General features: G+C 40.9%; 1 protein-coding gene across 10 annotated transcripts in view; it reads right to left on the reverse strand.

Annotated features, from left to right (window-relative positions):
• dock9b (dedicator of cytokinesis 9b) overlaps positions 1-21,889 on the reverse strand; it is a 114,052-nt gene that overhangs the window by 56,375 nt on the left and 35,788 nt on the right. For all 10 annotated transcript variants that reach the window (XM_067459233.1, XM_067459229.1, XM_067459226.1 and 7 more), the window contains exons 2-4: positions 17,159-17,275; positions 13,136-13,225; positions 1,257-1,339 (exon numbers count right to left, since the gene is read on the reverse strand). In XM_067459233.1, the coding sequence (XP_067315334.1) occupies positions 1,257-1,339; positions 13,136-13,225; positions 17,159-17,275 (290 nt within the window). The remainder of the gene's footprint in view (positions 1-1,256; positions 1,340-13,135; positions 13,226-17,158; positions 17,276-21,889) is intronic.

Genomic DNA, 21,889 nt, shown 5'->3' on the forward strand with positions numbered 1-21,889 from the left:
AAGTATGGAATGAATTGTAATTTGATTCATAATCAACAATTTTATTAAATAAATAAACATTTTCCTGTGCTTTTATTTTTAAAGAAAAAAAACTATATACCATATTACACACAAGAAGAACTTGGGGGTATTCCAGAAAGCAAGGTTCACTATCGTTACATACCTTCATCTCTCCTTGAACTCATATACCTATAACTCTATATAAATCAAAAGCTTGTATACTCAAGATATTATGGTTCCAAAAAATGCGTCCGTGAGTAAGTTCAGACAACTCAGAGTATGTTCCTGGTTAACACACAAAACATTCTCAAAAGAGCAACGAATTGATGATTCTCCATGGAAACAGACGCTAAGAAAAAGCATGCTGTTCTACTTCCTTCTTCGTCTTTGGTTTAATGCCAATTTACATATACTTAGTGCACATCGGCACCTATTTAATGGCTGTGCAATAAAAAAAAAAGTTTTATCTTTTCGTTCAACAAGTAATATTTATTCACTGAGAATATTGATTATTTTGTTTGTTTGATGCTAATTAATTGAATGCATATTTATAATTATGCATATAATTGAACTAACATTTAAAAACAGTTCTAATAGTGCTTTAGACTTGACATATAATATTGTATATTATATAACTGTAACTATATAACAAATGTAGTTATATTAATATACTGTAAGTATATATAACACACATCTGAATACCTCTTAAGCAAACTAGCCCTGAAACATAACCCGCTCTGGAGCAGGAGTTCAGAGAGTGAGTTGCTATGGCTACATATACATACCCTGAAAGTTACCTCTATTTTTGGAACCGAAAGTTGAGGTTATCCGCTTACTTACTCTTAAACATACCCAGGTATGTCACATAACCTGCTTTCAGGAATACTCTGGAGTCCCTCTGGAGTATTTACAAACCAAATTACTTCATACACAAACCTTTTGGAACAAACTAAAAACTAAAAAGAGCTGAAAACATGTATGTTTTCTTTGTTGTTCTGTCAACCAAATATTTAATAATGTGACTAATACCTTTTGTGGCACTGAGAGAAAAAATATTATGATGCCTACTTTTTAGAACAGACTACATATCGGGAGCATGACTAATACCTTAAAATCCTGCCTAAATCAGCTCACTAAAGGTTTTTGGAACACATATGATGCCGTTGAACAGATAGGATGTATCAATGAAGACCAGCTGTAAATAGCTATCTCTGTTCCATCTCTTTTCATAATTCGATCATTCTTGTGGTCCTTACTTTGGAAGTTGGCGGAAGTCTCCAGAATAATCCTCATACTTGTAGTTCACCACATGCCAATCAGAGTTGTAGGTCTTGATGCACTATAAAAGAAAAAAAAAAATCAAACATGTCTCCTCTTGTCTCTCTCATATGGAAAGCACATAAACGCATAAGCTAGCACGCACACACGTACACAAAGACCCCAAATCCCAAAAAGGCTAATACATTCCCACCAAGTAATTTAATAAGTATCATGTTTTCCATTGCAATCTGTGGCAACAGCTTTTTAGAAAATAATTTCCTCACTATGCGGCACTGACAGTATCCCTGTGCTAATCACTGGTAAAGCTGTCACCACACCGCACCACAAACAGATACTAATATATCCTCTGGGCATTACATTAAAGCAGATTCAATTCTATTTGCTTTGTTGGCAAGGCAAGCATTTAGTCCTCAGCAGTTCTTAAAGGGATAAGATGAAACTAAAAGCCTCTAAAACCCAAAACAGCTTTCTCATTCTTATTTTAAATCCAATTAATGCAGATAAAGAGGAAGGGAGTGAGAGAGTAGATGAGTTGACAAAGAAAATATAAGACCGCTCGGAACTACAGTATGCCTTAATTTTATTCTAAATTAAACGTCTCTGCACTCCATCTGTAACTTTTTGTTTTCTGTTAAGTAAAATAGAAATATAATAAAACAAAAATAGTCAAATATAATAATAAAAATACACAAGCTGTAAATAAGAACAAGATATATATATATAAGTATTTGAACACTGCTATTTTGCAAGTTCTTACACTTAGAAATCATGGAGGGGTCTGAAATTGTAAACGTAGGTGCATGTCCACTGTGAGAGACATAATGCAAATACAGAGGTCAAACTTTTCCTGTAGTCTTTCACAAGGTTTGCACACACTGCAGAAGGGATTTTGGCCCACTTCTCCACACAGATCTTCTCTAGATCAGTCAGGTTTCTGGCCTGTCACAGAGAAACACAGAGTTTGAGCACCCTCCAAAGATTCTCTTTTGGGTTTAGGTCTGGAGACTGGCTAGGCCATGGCAGAACCTTGACATGCTTCTTACAGAACCACTCCTTGGTTATCCTGGCTGTGTGCTTCGGGTCATTGTCATGTTGGAAGACCCAGCCTCGACCCATCTTCAATGCTCTAACTGAGGGAAGGAGGTTGTTCCCCCAAAATCTCGCAATACATGGCCCTCTCCTTAATACAGTGCAGTCGCCCTGTCCCATGTGCAGAAAAACACCTCCAAATCATGATGCTACCACCCCCATGCTTCACAGTAAGGATGTTGTTCTTGGAATGGTACTCATCATTCTTCTTCCTCCAAACACGTTTAGTGGAATTATGACCAAAAAGTTATATTTTGGTCTCATCTGACCACATGACTTTCTCCCATGACTCCTCTGAATCATCCAAATGGTCATTGGCAAACTTAAGACAGGCCTGGACAAATCGGATGTGCTGATGTTTAAGCAGGGGAACTTTCCGTGCCATGCATGATTTCAAACCATGACGTCTTAGTGTATTACCCAGCTCTTTTCAGGTCATTGACCAGCTCCTCCTGTGTAGTTCTGGGCTGATTTCTCACCTTTCTTAGGATCATTGAGACCCCACGAGGTGAGATCTTGCATGGAGCCCCAGTCCGAGGGAGATTGACAGTCATGTTTAGCTTCTTCCATTTTCCAATGATTGCTCCAACAGTAAACCTTTTTATACCAAGCTGCTTGGCAGTTTCCCCATAGCCCTTTCCAGCCTTGTGGATGTGTACAATTTTGTCTCTAGTGTCTTTGGACAGGTCTTTGGTCTTGGCCATGTTAGTAGTTGGATTTTTACTGATTGTATGGGGTGGACAGGTGTCTTTATGCAGCTAATGACCTCAAACAGGTGCATCTAATTTAGGATAATAAATGGAGTAGAGATGGACATTTTAAAGGCAGACTAACAGGTCTTTGCGGTTCAGAATTCTAGGTTATAGACAGGTGTTCAAATCAGGCCTGCAGTACCCCTCTCAGTAACTGAAGCTTTTGCGCCTCGATCGCCCCCTGGTGACCGGTCCCAGTATAGTCGCCCCTCTATGTTTTCTAATGGATGCGAGGCAAACTAAACAATAAAATTACACCTCAAATATTTTTTCCCTAAAGTTAGTTTATGTATCACAATGATTTCATTTCAAGTGTTCCTTTTTAAAATAAGTTTAGTTTTACTTAGTTATCTGATGCTATAAAAACAGGGGGTGTGACGTCATGATTGACAGCTAAGATTGATGTCTTATCTGAGTTAAGTTGTCACTGAGGCACTAACAGACTTTTTTTCTGGATTTTGGGGTGGCAGATTGGAGCTTTAGCTTTAATTTCTACATTTCCATAACTGATGTCGCATATGGACTACTTTGATGATGTTTTTATTCCCTTTCTGGACATGGACAGTATAGTGTGCATACACTTCCATACGCTCTCGGACTAAATATAAAATATATTAGACTGTGTTCTGAAGATGAACGGAGGTCTCACGGGTGTGGAACAACATTAGGGTGAGTCATTAATGACATACATTTCATTTTTGAGTGAACTAACCCTTTAACATTAGCTAAATAAAATGAGGAGCATATTACTATTGTCGTATCCGAATTAACTACAAATTAGCCCCCCTCATGGCTAGCACAAAGGGTATGGGACAAGTTATGTTTAATAATAATAATAGAGTAATAGTAATAATGATGCTAGTGAAGCTGTTGTTTTTTATACACTAAAAAACATTTAGAAAACTAAACCACCAGCACTGATGACTCATGACATTACAAAACAAAACTGATTAAAAAAATAAATAAAGTTCTTGGACAGCTCATCTTGTTTGCCTTCCTCTGTGGCTCAGATTTAATTACAACTCTTACAAAGCAGAATGACAAATGTTTACTCAGTGTTTCAATTGAACATATTTTATGTCAGAAGTTGTTTCCAAGTGTTTGCAAGTTTACCAGGGCAATCCTTCAGAATGACTGTTGTTCTGGAGTGTACAGAGGGCATGTGCACTTGACTAATGGTCGAGGCAGATGTTTTGATTTGTAAAAAGCTGCCTGGCTTTGGCCCAGCTGCCCTTGCTGATGTCACTGAGCTCTTTAGTGGGAGGAAGTATCGCTTTACACTCTTCACTGACGACGCCCAGTGCCTGTGATATCCACATAAACCGAGCCTTGACCCAGACCTCACACACACGTACGTTTTTTCTAACACAAATGCAAATATATAGAATTATTGAAGATGCGCCATACATTCTCTCGAGGAACCTCTCTGAATCTGTTTTTTTTTTTTTTTTTTTGCAACAATATGTGTAGTGTATATAAAAAATATGTGTGTTCAAAATAACAAATGAGGTTTGTTATGTATGCAAATGAGTCATAGTGTACACCGCAAAAAAAAAGATGCTTTTCTTACTTAGTATTTTTTTCTTGTTTCTAGTCAAAATTTCTAAAAATTCTTACATCAAGAAACATTTAATAGACAAGTAAATTATTGTCATGTTTTGGGGGAAAATAACTCAAAATTAGGAGAGTTTTTGCTTAAAATAAGCAAAATAATATGCCAGTGGGGTAAGAAAAATGATCTTGTTTTAAGATTTTTGCTTAATCAAATTTTGAGTTATTTTTTCCACAAAACAAGACAATTACTTTTGCTTGTCTGGTAAATACTTCTTGCTTTAAGAATTTTTAGATGTTTGGACTAGAATCAAGACAAAACTACTAAGTAAGAAAAGCCTTCTTTTGCAGTGTAAATACATACAGTGTGCACTAACTTGCATACATTTCCAGAAAATAAATCTGAACATTAGATAAAGCCACGTTCTTGTTTCATTTGGTTGATAAGATTCAAAGGTTTTAGAGAGGGGATTTTGCAGTATATACAAAGAAGTTCTGTCATGAAACCCAAGATGGGCAGATGGTGTTTGCAGTTCCAAAATATGGAAGGAAATAAAAATAAAGTTTGGTGCTAAGTTGAGATTTCTGCATGACAAAAAAAGTAAACATTTTGAGAAAATGGCCTTTAAAGATATATTTTGCAGTTGAAATCAACTGACACACATAAATGTGTACACTGGACAAAATTATTTAAAAAATAATAGTTAATACAATGAAAATTTTTGAGAATCGACAACCGTTTATGACCTTACTCCGATAAAAGAAAACGGGTTACCCCGTTTACATGACAATGTTCATAATCGGCTTGAGAACATGCATGTAAACGCACTCAATGACTGATCAAATAAATGAGTCACATCCCTTTCCACTAGCCTACAATATGCATTAATAGAAGAATTAGATACAGATGGACAAAAAGTACTAGTAGGTTTAAATATGGCTCGGACATTACTCACAAGTGCATTTGTTTGATCTACTTGAACATTTTTATAGAAGGATTTAAGTCTTAGTGTCCGAAAAAAAACTTGAAAAGTTCAAGTGACAAAAGGGTCTGTGGCTTTATATGGAACAAAACTTAAGCCCTTGTTAAGCAGACTTTTGGATGCAATTTTTGACCTGTGAGATTGAAGATCAGATTGTCTTTAGGATTGCATTCATAAAGAACTTGAGCTTTCTTGTTTTTTTTTGTAATCTTCTACATTTGATGTTGTTTTCATTGCTCTGAATGTATATTTCATGTAGTTTATGGTGTTCATTGCCTTTCAGACTCTTTTGCTGTGACACTTGTGATAATCGATTGTGATTGGTGTTAACTGATGATTGTGATAATTGGATTAAGCTGATGGCTTTTAATTGCTTGTCCTTCTAGAAAAAGGTTTCTTGAATGTTTGTTGCATTTTGAGCACTGAGCTAGCAACCTGCTGAAACGTTTGCTCATGCTCCTCTGTTTTTAACTCGCCTGCACTTTGCACTTTATTGCACTATGCAATTGATCAAAATAAATGTTATAGTTCCCTTTCGGGGAACTCGAGCTGCGTCGAAACGCTGTGAGAACGCCTCTGCGTTAATGCGTCGTGAAGCGCCTGTAGAACCATTCCATCGGGAGATCGATCGTCGCCGACGTGATGACGTCGCCGACGTGATGACGTCATCAACCGGAGACTATAAAAGGTCCGCGAACACAAACAGGAACTAGCTTCTGAGCCTTCAGCAAGCGATCTGTGTGAACCTGTCTGTCTATTTGGTGTTTTTGTCTGTCTATATCCAGAGATTTTCCACCCTTTTGTTAAATATTGCAATATATATTAACAAACAAAGAGAAAATAAAATAGATAGAGTAAAATGGCGAGGAATGACTGGCTGGCTGAAATATCTGAATCCCATCGAAATCAGAGAAAACGAAATTAGATGAGCGATTCCTGCCCTCTCGTGCAAAGCATCAACGTCCTGCCATTCTTCCCTGACCTGCACACCGAGGTGTCTAGGTCATGGAGGAAACAAGCGGTATCATATAGAGTGTTCAGCCCACATACATCTGCATATAGTAATATATTTGGGCTGAGACACTATGGTTATGGGGCGATGCCGAAGATCGAAGAGACGCTTGCGAGCTATCTCTCGCCTTCAGCTGCATCGTCCCTGGCATTTCCCCTCCGAAGGAAATCGGTGCTTACCTCAGCACACGGTACCCGTCTTCCTTCGGTGCCCACAGGGGGCCGCGCTGCTAACCCCGCCGCAATGTCAGGGCGCAGAGGGTCTCCTCGGGCCACCTGAGGGTGGTCCGCCCCCTCCTCGGAGGGCATGCGAGCAGTCAGGTCGGGTGTTCCCTGCCGGTTCGCCGTTTCAGGGCACTGCACTCGCTGCTCAAATTACACCAGAGGCCAGCCTCGAGAGGCTGGTTCCCTTAGTTTCCCCTCCGTGGGAAGACGGTGCTTACCTCAGCATACGGTACCCGTCTTCCTTCGGTACCCTCAAGGGGCCGCGCTGCCAACCCCGCCGCAATGTCGGGGCGCAGAGGGTCTCCGCGGGCCACCTGAGGGTGGTCCGCCCCCTCCTCGGAGGGCAGGGGAAACAAAAGGACGCTGAGGGTAGTCCCCTCCGAAGGGAAACGGTGTTTACCTCTGCCTACGGTACCCGTTGTCCTGCAGCGCCCTCTGGGGGCCGCGCTGCCAACCCCGCCGCAATGCCGGGGCGCAGACGGTCCCCGCGGGCCACTCGAGGGTGGTCCGCTCCCCCTTCGGGGGGCTCCCGAGCAGTCAAGTCAGTCGTTCCCTGCCGGTCCGCCGCTTCAGGGCACTGTGCTTGTTGCTCAAAATACACCAGAGGCCAGCCTCGAGAGGCTGGTTCCCTTAGTAGATTTTCTAGACGAGTGGAAACGTCTATCAAATATATCTCAGTGGGTCCTGCAGATAATAGAAAAGGGGTACGCCATTCAGTTCAGAAGTCGGCCACCTCCTTTCTGCGGTGTCCTACCTACAGAGGTGGGCCCGGAGCAGGCTCTGGTAATGGCACAGGAAGTAGAGACACTCCTGCAAAAAGGGGCTATAGAGAGGGTTCCCCCTCCCAGCAGGGAGTCTGGCTTTTACAGCCGTTACTTCATCGTGCCGAAGAAGGATGGGGGCTTACGCCCGATATTAGATCTGCGGCTATTGAATCGCTCGGTGGCCAAGCTCAAATTCAAGATGCTTACACTCAGACAGATTGTAGCGCAGGTCAAATCGGAGGATTGGTTTGTCACCATAGACCTCAAAGATGCGTATTTTCATGTCTCCATCCTTCCACATCACAGGAAGTTCCTGAGGTTTGCCTTCGGGGGAGAGGCATACCAATATCGTGTACTTCCCTTCGGTCTAGCACTGTCACCCCGCACGTTCACCAAGTGTGTGGATGCAGCTCTGGCGCCGCTGCGTCTACAGGGCATCCGCATACTGAACTATATCGACGACTGGCTGATTCTAGCGAATACAGAGCAGATGGCGGTTCAGCATCGAGATGCTGTTCTCGCCCATATGTCGAAGCTGGGGTTGAGGCTGAACGCCAAGAAGAGTGTGCTTTCTCCGGCTCAGAGAACCACTTTTCTGGGTGTGAACTGGGATTCGGTAATTATGCGGGCGCAATTATCGCCAACACGCATAGCATCGATCCTGGCAGCCGCCAAAGAACAGAAGCTAGGCCGAGCCGTCACTGTGAAACAGTTCCAGAAACTGTTAGGTCTCATGGCAGCAGCGTCCAACGTGATACCTTTTGGCCTACTGTACATGAGGCCACTGCAGTGGTGGCTCAAAACAAAAGGGTTCTCCCCGAGGGGAAATCCGCTCCGCACGATCAAAGTCACGCGGCGATGCCTACGTGCTCTGGTCATGTGGAAAAACCCGGGGTTTTTATCTCAGGGTCCCGTGTTGGGGGCTCATGTTCGTCGCGTAACGCTAACGACAGATGCCTCTCTCACGGGCTGGGGGGCGACCATGAGTGGTCACTCGTCCCAGGGTCTATGGCAGGAACATCAGCGGCACTGGCACATAAATCGGCTAGAGATGCTCGCAGTGTTTCTTGCATTGAAACAGTTCCTGCCCGACCTCAGGGGCCACCACGTACTAGTCAGGACAGACAACACGTCCGTGGTCGCCTATATAAATCACCAGGGGGGTCTGAGGTCTCGTCCGTTGGACAAATTGGCACATCAGATCCTCCTGTGGGCCCAAGGGAAATTGCTGTCAATCAGGGCAGTGTATATCCCGGGGGCCCTGAATCAGGAAGCAGACAGCCTGTCGAGACAGGGGCCGAGGCCCGGGGAATGGAGACTCCACCCAGAGGTGGTGGAGCTCCTATGGAAGGTTTATGGGAAAGCAGAGATAGACCTGTTTGCTTCGGCGGAGAATTATCACTGCCCGCAGTGGTTTTCTCTGACCCATCCGGCCCCGCTGGGGCTGGATGCCATGGTACAGGAGTGGCCGAGGCTGCCTCTGTACGCCTTCCCCCCGATTGTCTTGCTTCCAGGAGTTCTGGAGAGGGTACGCCGGGACGGGGCCCAGGTACTTCTAGTGGCTCCGAACTGGCCGACCCGAGTATGGTTTTCGGACCTGATATCTCTCCTGGAAGGCTCTCCGATGGAGATTCCGACCAGGAGGGATCTACTCTCTCAGGCGGGCGGGAGATTCCTGCACCCACGCCCGGAGATGTGGAAACTGTGGGCCTGGCCTCTGAGGGGGCTAGGCTCATAGAGGAAGGTCTCTCGGCCGAGGTCGTAGAGACCATCCTACACTCCAGAGCTCCGTCCACAAGGAAGCTGTACGCTTTGAAATGGAGACTTTTCTCAGCATGGTGCAGAGAACGCCAGTGGGACCCAGTTAACTGCCCGGTTGGTACAGTGCTGGAGTTCCTGCAGGCAAGGTTCTCGGCAGGGTTGACCCCCTCCACACTAAAGGTGTACGTGGCGGCCTTGGGTGCCTTCCACGTACCTTTCAGTGGAGTGTCTTTGGGAAGACACCCTCTAATTACACGCTTCCTTCGTGGCACTTTAAGGTTGAGGCCTGTGATGCACTCGAGGGTCCCAGCATGGGACTTAGCCATTGTTTTACGGGGCTTGTCCGAGCCTCCATTCGAACCCTTGGAGGAGTTTTCGGATAAGTTCCTTACCCTCAAGATGGCATTCCTTTTGGCTATTTCATCCCTAAAGAGAATAGGAGATATTCAGTCCCTGTCTGTAGGGCCCTCATGTTTAGAGTTTGCGCCTGGGATGGTGAAAGCATTTCTGCATCCCAGGCCGGGTTATGTCCCCAAGGTTCCTACGAGCCCACGGGGCCCCATCACTCTTCAGGCGTTCTGTCCTCCTCCTTTCACGACGTCAGACCAGGAAAGATTGAATCTGCTGTGCCCTGTCAGGGCGCTAGATACTTATGTCCACAGAGCTGCCCTGTGGAGGAAAACTGATCAGCTGTTTGTCTGTTTCGGGCCCCCTAAGAAAGGGGCCCCAGTATCTAAGCAGAGGATGAGCAAGTGGGTGGTCGAGGCCATCTCACTTGCTTATGAGGCGGCCGGGCAGCAGTCTCCACTGGCTGTCCGGGCGCATTCAACCAGGGGTATGGCTGCTTCAAAAGCACTTTTGTCGGGGGCTTCCCTCCACGATATTTGTAACGCGGCCGGATGGTCGTCTCCTTTAACTTTCGTCAGGTTCTATGAACTAGACCTGGCATCTACAGTTGGGGCACAGGTACTCTCGTAACCATGTGCGCTTCGGCTTCACACATACGAGACACTTGGTCCTATGGCGATGTGGGTATAAGCGTTCTCACAGCGTTTCGACGCAGCTCGAGTTCCCCGAAAGGGAACGTCTCAGGTTACGTATGTAACCCTAGTTCCCTGAGGGAACGAGACGCTGCGTCGCTCTGCCATACTCCCGGCGTGTCCGTGATCACTTACTTCAGGCTTTATCAGAAGCTAGATCCTGTTTGTGTTCGCGGACCTTTTATAGTCTCCGGTTGATGACGTCATCACGTCGGCGACGTCATCACGTCGGCGACGATCGATCTCCCGATGGAATGGTTCTACAGGCGCTTCACGACGCATTAACGCAGAGGCGTTCTCACAGCGTTTCGACGCAGCGTCTCGTTCCCTCAGGGAACTAGGGTTACATACGTAACCTGAGACGTTTCCTAGACTTTTAGTCTTTCTAGGATTCAGCGTGTAATCCCAGAAAATTGGCATAAAATTGCTCTCTGTGTGAATGCAAACAAACATGTCCCCAGATTGATTCTGGGATCCATCCCAGGATTAGTACTTAGTAACATTGTCGGGATCATTCCCGAAACGCTGCCTGTGTGAACAAAAGACAGTACCAATGGCGTAAGTGTGTTGTAGTGATGACGTTGAAGCTGAGATCATTCGCCAGCTTTGTGGAACGCTAGTTTATGATCGAATCAGAAAAAAAATGCACAAGCGTGGTTGCAAGACATCGCAGATAATAAGTAAACTTAAACGGTAAGTTCACCCAAAAATATTTATTTAAAAAAAATTATGTCATTAATGACTCACCCTAATGTTGTTCCACACCCGTAAGACCTCCGCTCATCTTCAGAACACAGTTTAAGATATTTTATATTTAGCCCGACAGCGTATCTAAGTGTATGCACACTATACTGTCCATGTCAAGAAAGGGAATAAAAACATCATCAAAGTAGTCCATATGTGACATCAGTTAGTTCATTAGAATCTCTTGAAGCATCGAAAATAATGTTTGGTCCAAAAATAACAAAATCTACGACTTTATTCAGCATTGTCTTCTCTTACACGTTTGTTTTCAAACCTCAAATAAAGATTCAAACGGACACGAATCAGCATATTGATCCAAATCATGAATCAATATGCTGATTCATGACCGTTTGAATCTTTATTTGAGGTTTTAAAAGGTTTTACAATGCTGAATAAAGTCGTAGTTTTTGTTATTTTTGGACCAAAATGTATTTGATGCTTCAAGAGATTTTAATTAACTAACTGATGTCACATATGGACTACTTTAATTATGTTTTTATTCCCTTTCTGGACATGGACAGTATAGTGTGCATTCACTTGCATACACTGTCGGGCTAAATATAAAATATCTTAAACTGTGTTCTGAAGATGAACAGAGGTCTTACGGGTGTGGAACGACATTAGGGTGAGTCATTAATGACATAAATTTCATTTTTGGGGGAACTAACCCTTTAAGATGCTGCAGAGACATCACACGTCACACATGGGATCTTTATGGGATGTGTGTGTACGCATGCACAGATTCCAGAAAATCACTGGCAGTGTGAATGAACCAAAATCAAACGATCCTGGGACAAATCCTGGGACACATTATCAGTGTATTTTCAGGAATTTGTGTGAAAAGGGCTTATTTTAGATATTTTCTATCTACTGGTCTAAAACAACATATTATTAAAAAAAGTCGAATAGTCCAAGATCTTAAAATTGATCAAGTTGTTTTGAAAAAGTTGTTTTTGCCTGTACCCAGTAAGCAATTTTGCGTTTAAAAGACATCTCTTAGCCGTCTAAACACAGCCCTGACATCTAGGCTAAAACAAGGCAAAATCTGAGCTGTGAGTGAAAATGTAATAGATATCTAAGCATAGCCCGAGATTAGACTAGTCATCTAGAACATGAACATGTCAAAGAAATGAAACCAAACACCTTGTAATCACTGTTGACTTTGCTTACATGATGGAATATCATACATCTCCCAAGTTATTTTGGTTATAATGACATGAAACAAAATTCAAGGTTATTATGACTTAGAGGTGGGTTACTCATAGCTGGACTATCGGGTCTATAGTTAACCAAGATGATGAAATGACGGCTATTGCTTGCTGGGTGGTGTCTTGCCTTAAACTACTATTCAGTTTAACCTGACACTAAATGCACTTAAATAATTCAATTAAGTCATCATTATTCTTATAAGAACAAACATGGCTCTTTTTAATGTAAATTATGTTTAGATTGCACCACTCAGATTTAAAAGCTCAGAGCTATTTGCCTAACAGAACAGACTTTGAACTATTACCGCCTGTAGAAAGCAAGATGTTTGCGTGCATTACTGATCTTGACAGCAGTATTTCATCAAATGACGATCAACTGCTGTAGTGGGGAATCTTGGGCATATATCCAGATACGTGGTCAAGTGCATTTTTAAGAGATGATTCAAGTGCTTGGACTGCAGTGACTGGGCGATGGAGTCCCAGAAAAGTGTGTCAGATTGTGGTTTTCTAATGCATTCTCTCAGAACTCACCTTAGCAGCACTGCCAAAACTTGCCTAGTTGAACACTATTTGTATGTTTGCAATATGTTTTATATAATTCCTTTTTGTGTAATTGTGAGCTAAAACAGACAATGTGCAAATAAACAAAGCTATCAGGTAATGCAATACATTCATTCATTCATTCTCTTTTTTGCTGTGATCCATGAGTTTATGTGGAGCTCTTACCTCCTGGACGAGCAGGCTGCTGGCTCTCTTTTCTGCCCCATCTGGTACTGAAGAGTACAGAGCTCTGCCCTGACGCTTCAAAATGGAGATCTACACAGAAACATGTGGAAATGTTTCAGATTAAACAAAGACAAGCACGTGAACATGCATAAGGAAAGATTTGTCTATGTATCTGGACATTTCTTGCAGCAATAAAACTAATCATGTTGGACTACAAACGAAAGAGAGGTTTTCATCTTAACAATGGTTTAAATGGAGGATTTGGTTACACTGAAATTAAAAAGTTAAATGACCATGTCATTCATTTCAGATGATTTTTTTTATTGGTCTAATCGAAAATCTGTTCATATCCGTTTTTGTTCAGGTTGTCTAAAAGCAGATAACCCTACCCATTTTTTGTTTAAATTGTATGTTTGCTTAACACTAGGAATATGAATGTGCAGAACACATACTGAATAGCTTTACTGACTGCAGAAATTATTGAAATATTGTAGTTTTTATATTTTTATTTTCTTTCTTTCTTTCTTTTTCTTCTTTTTTTTGTGGTGGTGGGAGGTTGTTAGTACATAACAAACATTTAATACACATTTTTAAATAAATCACAATTAACATTATAGTATGTATTTATAGTAAGTAAACTAAATAAAACATTGACAAATTAAATGTGAAATTCTACGTTCTGTCAAGCGGAGTAGTGATGGATGATTTCAAAACATTTTTATGAATCTTTTGTTTCACATCAGTGGTTCAGAGGGAGCCAAAGTCACGTTATTCAGTAAATGAGGCTTCGTTATTTCATACCGTTATGAAATTGCAATGGCTCACCACTGGGGGTGGGATTATGATCTCTGTAGAAGTATAAGTAAAAGGAATAATAGTAGTTTAGTAGACTGTCTCTTATTGGCCTGTTTAGCTGAGCAATCCATGGAACAAACATTTTTTTAATTGAAAGAACACATATTATACAGAAACTTGATATTTAATCTTAGATGATTTGTTCAAGGTGCACTGTGTAATATTTAGGATTATCTATGGACACAAATGCAATATAACATATGGGAGAGTGGGGCACAACCTAACACTTTTTGACTGTCTCAGTTTGTGTAAATCCACTTGGGGTTTAGAGTATTTATTTTTCCCCACATTAATTGCACACATGTCCAGTACAATTGAAAGATCGGAAGTGAAATGAGACAGCATGCCCCCTAGGTTACATTGTAACATGAGCAAATTACAGCATAAAATGTATGCAGTGTTACAATGCACCCCACCTGTGCAACTGGGATTTAAACCATAAAAAAATGCCCGACAGAATGCAAACTACTCTCTGCTGTCTCAAATGACAGCCTCTGTGTCCTGTGTCGGCCACCGTAGCTACTCTGTGGGCTTTGAAATGGAGGGGTAAGTGGTGAGCGGTTGCAATTCACAACCTCACTGCTATAGATGCCTCTAACATGTACACACTGAACCTCTTTAATTGCATGTGATAGATTTTACTTTCAATAAAAAAGATTAGGAGGATTCTGTAAAAAGTGTTTTGATGTAACCATTTTTGCTGCAGACCAGCAGGGTTCACCAGCATGTAGTGTTTTTTAAAGCTTAGCATTTGGTTTATTTGATTCAAAGCTTAGAGAAGCATTGTTTCTTCCATCACTAACTGTATTTCAGAAATACAGTGAGTAGGACCCATTTGCAACAAAAAGCATATCCATGTATAGGGAGACCTAGGTAAAAAATAATTAAAAAAAAAACGTAAATCCAGTAAATGTCTGCTCTTCCTGGTTCGTTTTCAATTCTCAAATAAAGATTCAAACGCAAACGGTTAATAATCAGGGGATTGATTCATGATTCAGATCACCAATGTCACGTCATTTCAGCAGTTTGACATGTAATTCGGATCATGAATCAATACGCTGATTCATAATCGTTTGAATATTTATTGCAGCTGTGGTAACTAGAGCAGAGCTGGCAACCCGGATACCGAAACACTACTGACTTTGTGATTGGTTGATAGGTGGAGGGTGGAGCTTCAGGCCAAAACACAACATGTCAACATCAACATCAGATGAGGGCTGCAACAACAACTTTTAAATGACAAAATCCTGGCCGGACTACTGTTGTCAGTGATAGAAGTATTTAAAGCTACACTGTGTAACTTTTTTAGTTTATTCTTAGCTAAAAATACTTAGAAAATATTTGTGCTCATTAATGTATATTTACTTCTTTCAAGTAATAAAGTATTCTCGTAAGTTTATAATATGCCAATGAAAATACATACGGGTGAGGGGTTCGAATGCTGGTCGACATGTTGCCCCTCCATCTTGAAAGTACATTAGCCAAAGAGGGACATGCCTGTAAATTCAAGCTTCGCCTTTCGTGTTTTAACACTCGATGGCAGTCATGAACGAGGTCCAACTGGAAGCCATGTTAATCTTGGACTAAATCAGCCACCGTAGGAGTTAAAACGAAATTCGGAATTGAGAGGAACAGAAACTAATATTCACTAGATTGTCATACCTTTACACCGCTAGATGGGGAAAAATATCACACAGTGTAGCGGGGCAATATTGCCGCAATTTTATAATATTGCCGCAATTTTATAATTAATTGAAATACATTTCATACATACAGCTTCTTTAACTATAATAACCATGGTCTTTGGGTTTTATTTGTAGTAAAACCATAGTTCATTTTCAACCATAGGTCATGTCTTATCATTATACAGAATCTCAGATGTGCCTTTCTAGGACACGTCGCCTCAGTCTGCTTTCACTCCTGAATTCCTTTGTGTTCATACAGCCTAAGGCCTGATGTGAAAGCAACATTGAACATGAAGCTCAAATGTCCATCGTTGTACATAGGTTTTACATGAAGAGATGCACTCATTATAAACAGCTTGTACGCTTCTGGTGCCTCTAACATGGACTGGAAAAACATAAATAATCAAATTATGCTTTCAATCAACCATTATCTTGGTTACGAATATTAACCATAGACAGTAAAAAAAATTATATATTAACCTGAAGCATTGTATGGTAGTGTGAGTTGTTTCTGGTAATGGAGTCACATGCAGCCACTAAGGCCGAAAATGTACAGAGAGAGAAGTACTAAACTCTGGTGTTATTTTTGGAAGAGCTACAAGTTAATGTATAAAATATAATGTAAAACATTTTGTAACTAACTCAGGAGTGGTGGTAATGGTCACCAAAAAGGGAAATGGTTTAATAAAAATGCAAAGAGGTTTGTGCATGTGAGGTTTATGCTTTAGGAAGAGTGTGACCACATATAGGCATATATTCCATATAAAAATATATTGACTGTCAGTCATAATATAGGCTACTTCTGCTCTGGCTTCACAAAACTATGAGACTAACAAGATTTTGGATTTGAGATTGGGAATCATATTTAACATTTACATTTTTTCAAAATTAGATTTGGAATTTATAATTAGATTTACGGTCTAATTTCCTAAAACTAATCATACAATTGAATTATAATTGTTTGGTTTCAGCTAGCTGCATTGGCAGTTGTTTGCAAAACACTGTTTTATTTCTGTTCCTCATAAACCAAGTCCCATAACAATGATCTCTCGCATACACACCCATTTCTAAAGCAAAACAAGTATGGTTCCATTCAGAGAAACAGCTTGAGAAATCCCCTGAGACAATGTTACTGTAATATTATTTGAGGGTTGAATTATGGTCGTGATGGAAAACCAGGCCATCATGAACACAGAAAGAACAGAGATGTATGACTAATGAGCCGAAGGAGGAAACGAACTTTGAGACACACCACTGGGAGATGGCGAAAACTAACATCTGCACAGGTTACTCTTTACTCAGCTCTCAAGCTGAATCGTGCTGAAAAATAACATTTCGGAGGAAATCGCAGCATGATTTCAGATAAGAAAAGAACAAAAAATACGGACAGAAATGAAACTGTACATGAGGGAACAACTGTACATGAGGGAAAACAGATGCTCTGAGAGATGGATGTGTACAGTAGATAAACCGACGCTCTTACCTGAAAGTCATCAATAGGAAACTGCAGCATGTCTCTGAGGACATCACTGAGTATCTGAGTTTTCCTCTGGACAAGTACACTCTCATAGTCCAACGGCTCGATCACTTTTGGTTTTACCTAGAGACAAACACACACACACGCACAAGTTCAACAGGAGCAAATTAGATGGAACAAATGAATTCAGGGCTTTAAAAGAGCCATGAATTAATATATCAATGACAAAGGTTTATGGAAGGAAAATTATGCTGAATTTAGTTAGGTCATTAAGGGAGTCATATATAATTATCATCTTATCCTGATGTACAATTTCAAAGAAGGTTTACAGTAAAAGTTTGTTTTTAGTTTTTTTGAGGAGACAACGAAGGTAATTAACTAAGAGAACTAAGTCTCCAAATTAATATATATATATATATATATATATATATATATATATATATATATATATATATATATATATATATATATATATATATATATATATATATATATATATATATATATATATATAAAATGAAGAGATGAAATAGTGTGTAAATTGCTATTTTGTGTAAAATGACACAGTCACATAAAATTGAACCTGGAATTCAAATAGATGTAGGGAAGTAGCATATTTGGAAGCAGGGTTTGTCCTCTCATTTCAGAAGTCCACTCTGTACCTAGCCTAGAAATCTAGACACACCCTAGCAGCAGCAATTGTAATTTGCAGTCAGGGTCGTCTAGCAACTCTCCGTTGGCTTGTGAGCTTAAAAAAAACAAACTTTAGTCAGGCCATCACATTGTGTATATGGGGGCGGGCTTAACATAATGACGGCAGAGTTGCAACATTCCGCATGAATTTCCTGCTACTTCCCTGCTAACAAAGAACGCACTGAAGTCATTCTTAAAAAAGGAAGATGTGTTCGGAATTTTGCCAACTGAATATGGCAAAAGTTTAATCCATCAACTAGCTCCACTGGTGGGAACACACATGGGACTCAGCCTCAACCCGCTTTAATTGTTGTCTCAACACTGATAGGTTGGTTGTAGTGCCATTCTATTGCGTGCAGAGGGAATTTGAAAGACAACCTGCCCCTCGGATTGAGCCCTGTAAATGGTGTATTCCCAGACCAAACATTTACTCTTAGTTATTTTGCTAATATATATTTATATAGTGAATCAAAAGTTGTGTGTGTGTGTATATATATATATATATATATATATATATACACACAAACACAGTACACATACACACCAATAGGGCAAAACATTATCATAATTTATCCTAATATTATCCTAATATTGTGTTGGTTCCCCCTTTTGCTGCCAAAAAAGACCTGACCCATCGAGGATGTGCTGTGGTATCTGGCACCAAGATATTAGCAGCAGATCCTTTAAGTCCCGTAGGTTGTGAGGTGGGGCATCCATTGATTGGACTTGTTTGTTCAGCACATCCCAAAGATGCTCGATTGGATAGAGATCTGGGGAATTTGGAGGTCAAGTCAACACCTCAAACTTGTTGTTGTGCTGCTCAAACCATTCCTGAACCATTTGTTTCCTGAACCACCAAAGAATATTATTTCCATTAAAGGGAGTACATGATCTGCAAAAATGCTAAGGTAGGTGGTATGCGTCAAAGTAACATCCACATGGATGGCAGCAGGACCCAAGCTTTCCCAGCAGAACAATGCCCAAAGCATCACACCTCCGCCAGCTTGCCTTCTTCCCATAGTGCATCCCATCCTGGTGCCATGTGTTCCCTAGGTAAGCGATGCACACACACTTGGCCATCCAAGTGATGTAAAAGAAAATGTGATTAAATCAGACCAGGCAACATTCTTCCATTGCTCCATGGTCCAGTTCTGATGTTCACAGGCCAACTGTTGGCGCTTCCTTTTAAACTCGCTCAAATCCTTAGGCCTGTCCGTTTTTTCCTGCTTCTAACACATCAACTTTGAGTACAAGATGTTATTTGCTGCCTAATATATCCCACCCACGAACAGGTGCCGTGATGAAGAGAAAATCACCTGTCAGTGGTCATAATGTTATGCCTAATCGGTGTACATATATATTATTACCTCACTGCGATGTTGCTGATGTCAAATGCGTCATTTATTCATTGGAGTTGGGGGTTCTAAAATTAAAGTATAAATTCATAGTATAATGAACTTTGGTATCTCAAAAGATCAAGTAAAAATCCCTTAAAGGCATTCTGTTCGTCAAAGTTAACTGCCTTATCCTCTAACGAATAAACTGTTAATGTAATACTGAAAAAATGGTACAAAATTTCAAAATACCATATACAGTATTCAATGATGTGACAACATCAACAGGAACCAAAGGCAAACACAAACGTCTTTGTGCACAGACACTCTGTTCTGTTTGTTAGTGAGTAAGAGAGAGTTGTGAATGAGTATTGTGTTGAACTGTACCAGGCAGTTCACACACTGGTTCCCATAATCCACACTAAGATTGGCTATGGTTAGCGCCAACAGCCTACATCACCCAATAAAGATGGGTGAACAGGTCTCTGTTACAATGTCCATTGTGACATCATCGCTTTATGGGCACACACAGCACGGAACGACAGGACTCTGCCTCAGGCACTAACTGGCTGAGATATAAAGATCCTAACCTCTGGGGAGAAATATTTCCTGTCCAACAAACAAACAAACACACACACACACACACACACACACACACACACACACACACACACACACACACACACACACACACACACACTTTTGTTTTTGTGACATATGGGGACATTCCATAGGAGTAATGGTTTTTATACGGTACAAACCGTATTTTCTATCCCCTTACCCTGCCCCAGCCCCTAAACCTACTCATCACAGGAAACATTCTGCATTTTTACTTTCTAAAAAAAACCTCATCCTGTATTATTTATAAGCATTTTGAAAAGTGAGGACATGGCCAATGTCCTCATATTTCACCCTCTCCTTGTAATACCTGTCATGTCATTATACACATTTGTGTCCTCATATGTCACAAAAACATGGCCACACACACACACACACACACACACACACACACACACACACACACACACACACACACACACACACACACACACACACACACACACGTCTGCCAAAACCATCTCTGATATGTGTTCAAAGAATAAAGTGCACACACAATATGCTTTTGATTTTCAATAAACACTTTTTATATTGCGATGTCAATCTGTCTTAATATATTCATGTGCAGACAATGCGCTGAAAAAAAAGTCCCAATAGACAATCAAGTGACCTTTATGAAAAACAGGGGTGGAAAAAATCTGTCAAAAATGAAACCATTATTTTTAGTCATACTCTACTATGACATGGAAAGTTCCTATACTTGTCTCAGTTGTTTCTCCTGGAGAGCGATGAGATTAAATGGAATCCCAGATTTTTCCTCCACAGAAAACTACCTCTGATTTTCAAAAAAGAATGAAAACAACAGTGCTGTCAACAATGCCACAAATAATGCTTTGATTTATCAAAATACCAAAGTCTGCAGTTAGAAATCAGAGATTTCAAAATGAATTTCTCATGCAATTTATCCAATAGATAAATTATCTGTCATGTTCAAATAAATGTAAATTATTTAATTACAGAAGACAAGTTTAACACTTTAAAGTAACATATTTGAGATCACAATAAAGTCCTGTGGTTTTAAACCAGTGTAGTGTGTGTGTATGTGTGGCCTGGTAATCCCTACTTTATGGGGACAAAATGTCCCCACAAAGATGGCAATATCTGAAATCCACTGTGTGTGTGTGAGTGTGAGTGTGAGTGTGAGTGTGAGAGAGAGAGAGAGAGAGAGAGAGAGAGAGAGAGAGAGAGAGAGAGAGAGAGAGAGAGAGAGAGAGAGAGAGAGAGAGAGAGAGAGAGAGAGAATTTATTGGCCTTAATCCATTTATCACGTGTGTTGATGGGGACTCCCTGCTGAAGAATGTGCTCTGGAACTACACTGTTATGTTTACAGTGTTATGTTGTTGCATAAATTCATAGCTTATTATAGAAGCCCATTCAACATCAAATCACATACCAATTTATCAGGTCTGTTCTACTAATCAGTATACTCAAGTGAAAATTTGTATACGTTCCCCACACACACACATTAGTTTGATGTGTATTTACTGTAAATTGGTATGTAAAAAAAATTACTTACTAGACTAACAGTTCGCATGTGCTCTGTGAATTGTCATATTTCCTCATTCTGAATGAACTGTTTTAGTCTGACACTTTCTATGGCTTTAAAAAATAATCAATATTCTGGCAACACATGCAGTCAATGTGCCAGTCTGCATGCCAGCCGCCAGGCTGAACCTCAATTCCCACAGGTCACTAAGCACAGCCAACACAAACACCTACTAATGAATACAATATGATACTAATTAGGAACTTGCCAAGGCTAGGCACAGTCATTTAAACACTCACACACTCTTTTACACACACATATATGTACAGTACGTGCAGAACTTGGAAGCTCATGCTTCATTTTGAAGAACATCCTGACAAACTTCTGGCGCACTAATTTGCACACGCACACACACACACACACACACACACACACACACACACACACACACACACACACACACACACACACACACACACACACACACACACGTTTAAGTGTGCAGGACTGCAGAAATGTGTTGTGTCAAATGTCAAGCTGGAACAGCAAAGGAAGAGGAGGGGAAAGGGAATCTCATTAAACTGTCTCCCTCCCTTCGGGCCGAAG

The sequence above is a fragment of the Pseudorasbora parva genome, chromosome 12, assembly GCF_024679245.1.
Source record: "Pseudorasbora parva isolate DD20220531a chromosome 12, ASM2467924v1, whole genome shotgun sequence".
Classification (NCBI taxonomy): Eukaryota; Metazoa; Chordata; class Actinopteri; order Cypriniformes; family Gobionidae; genus Pseudorasbora; species Pseudorasbora parva.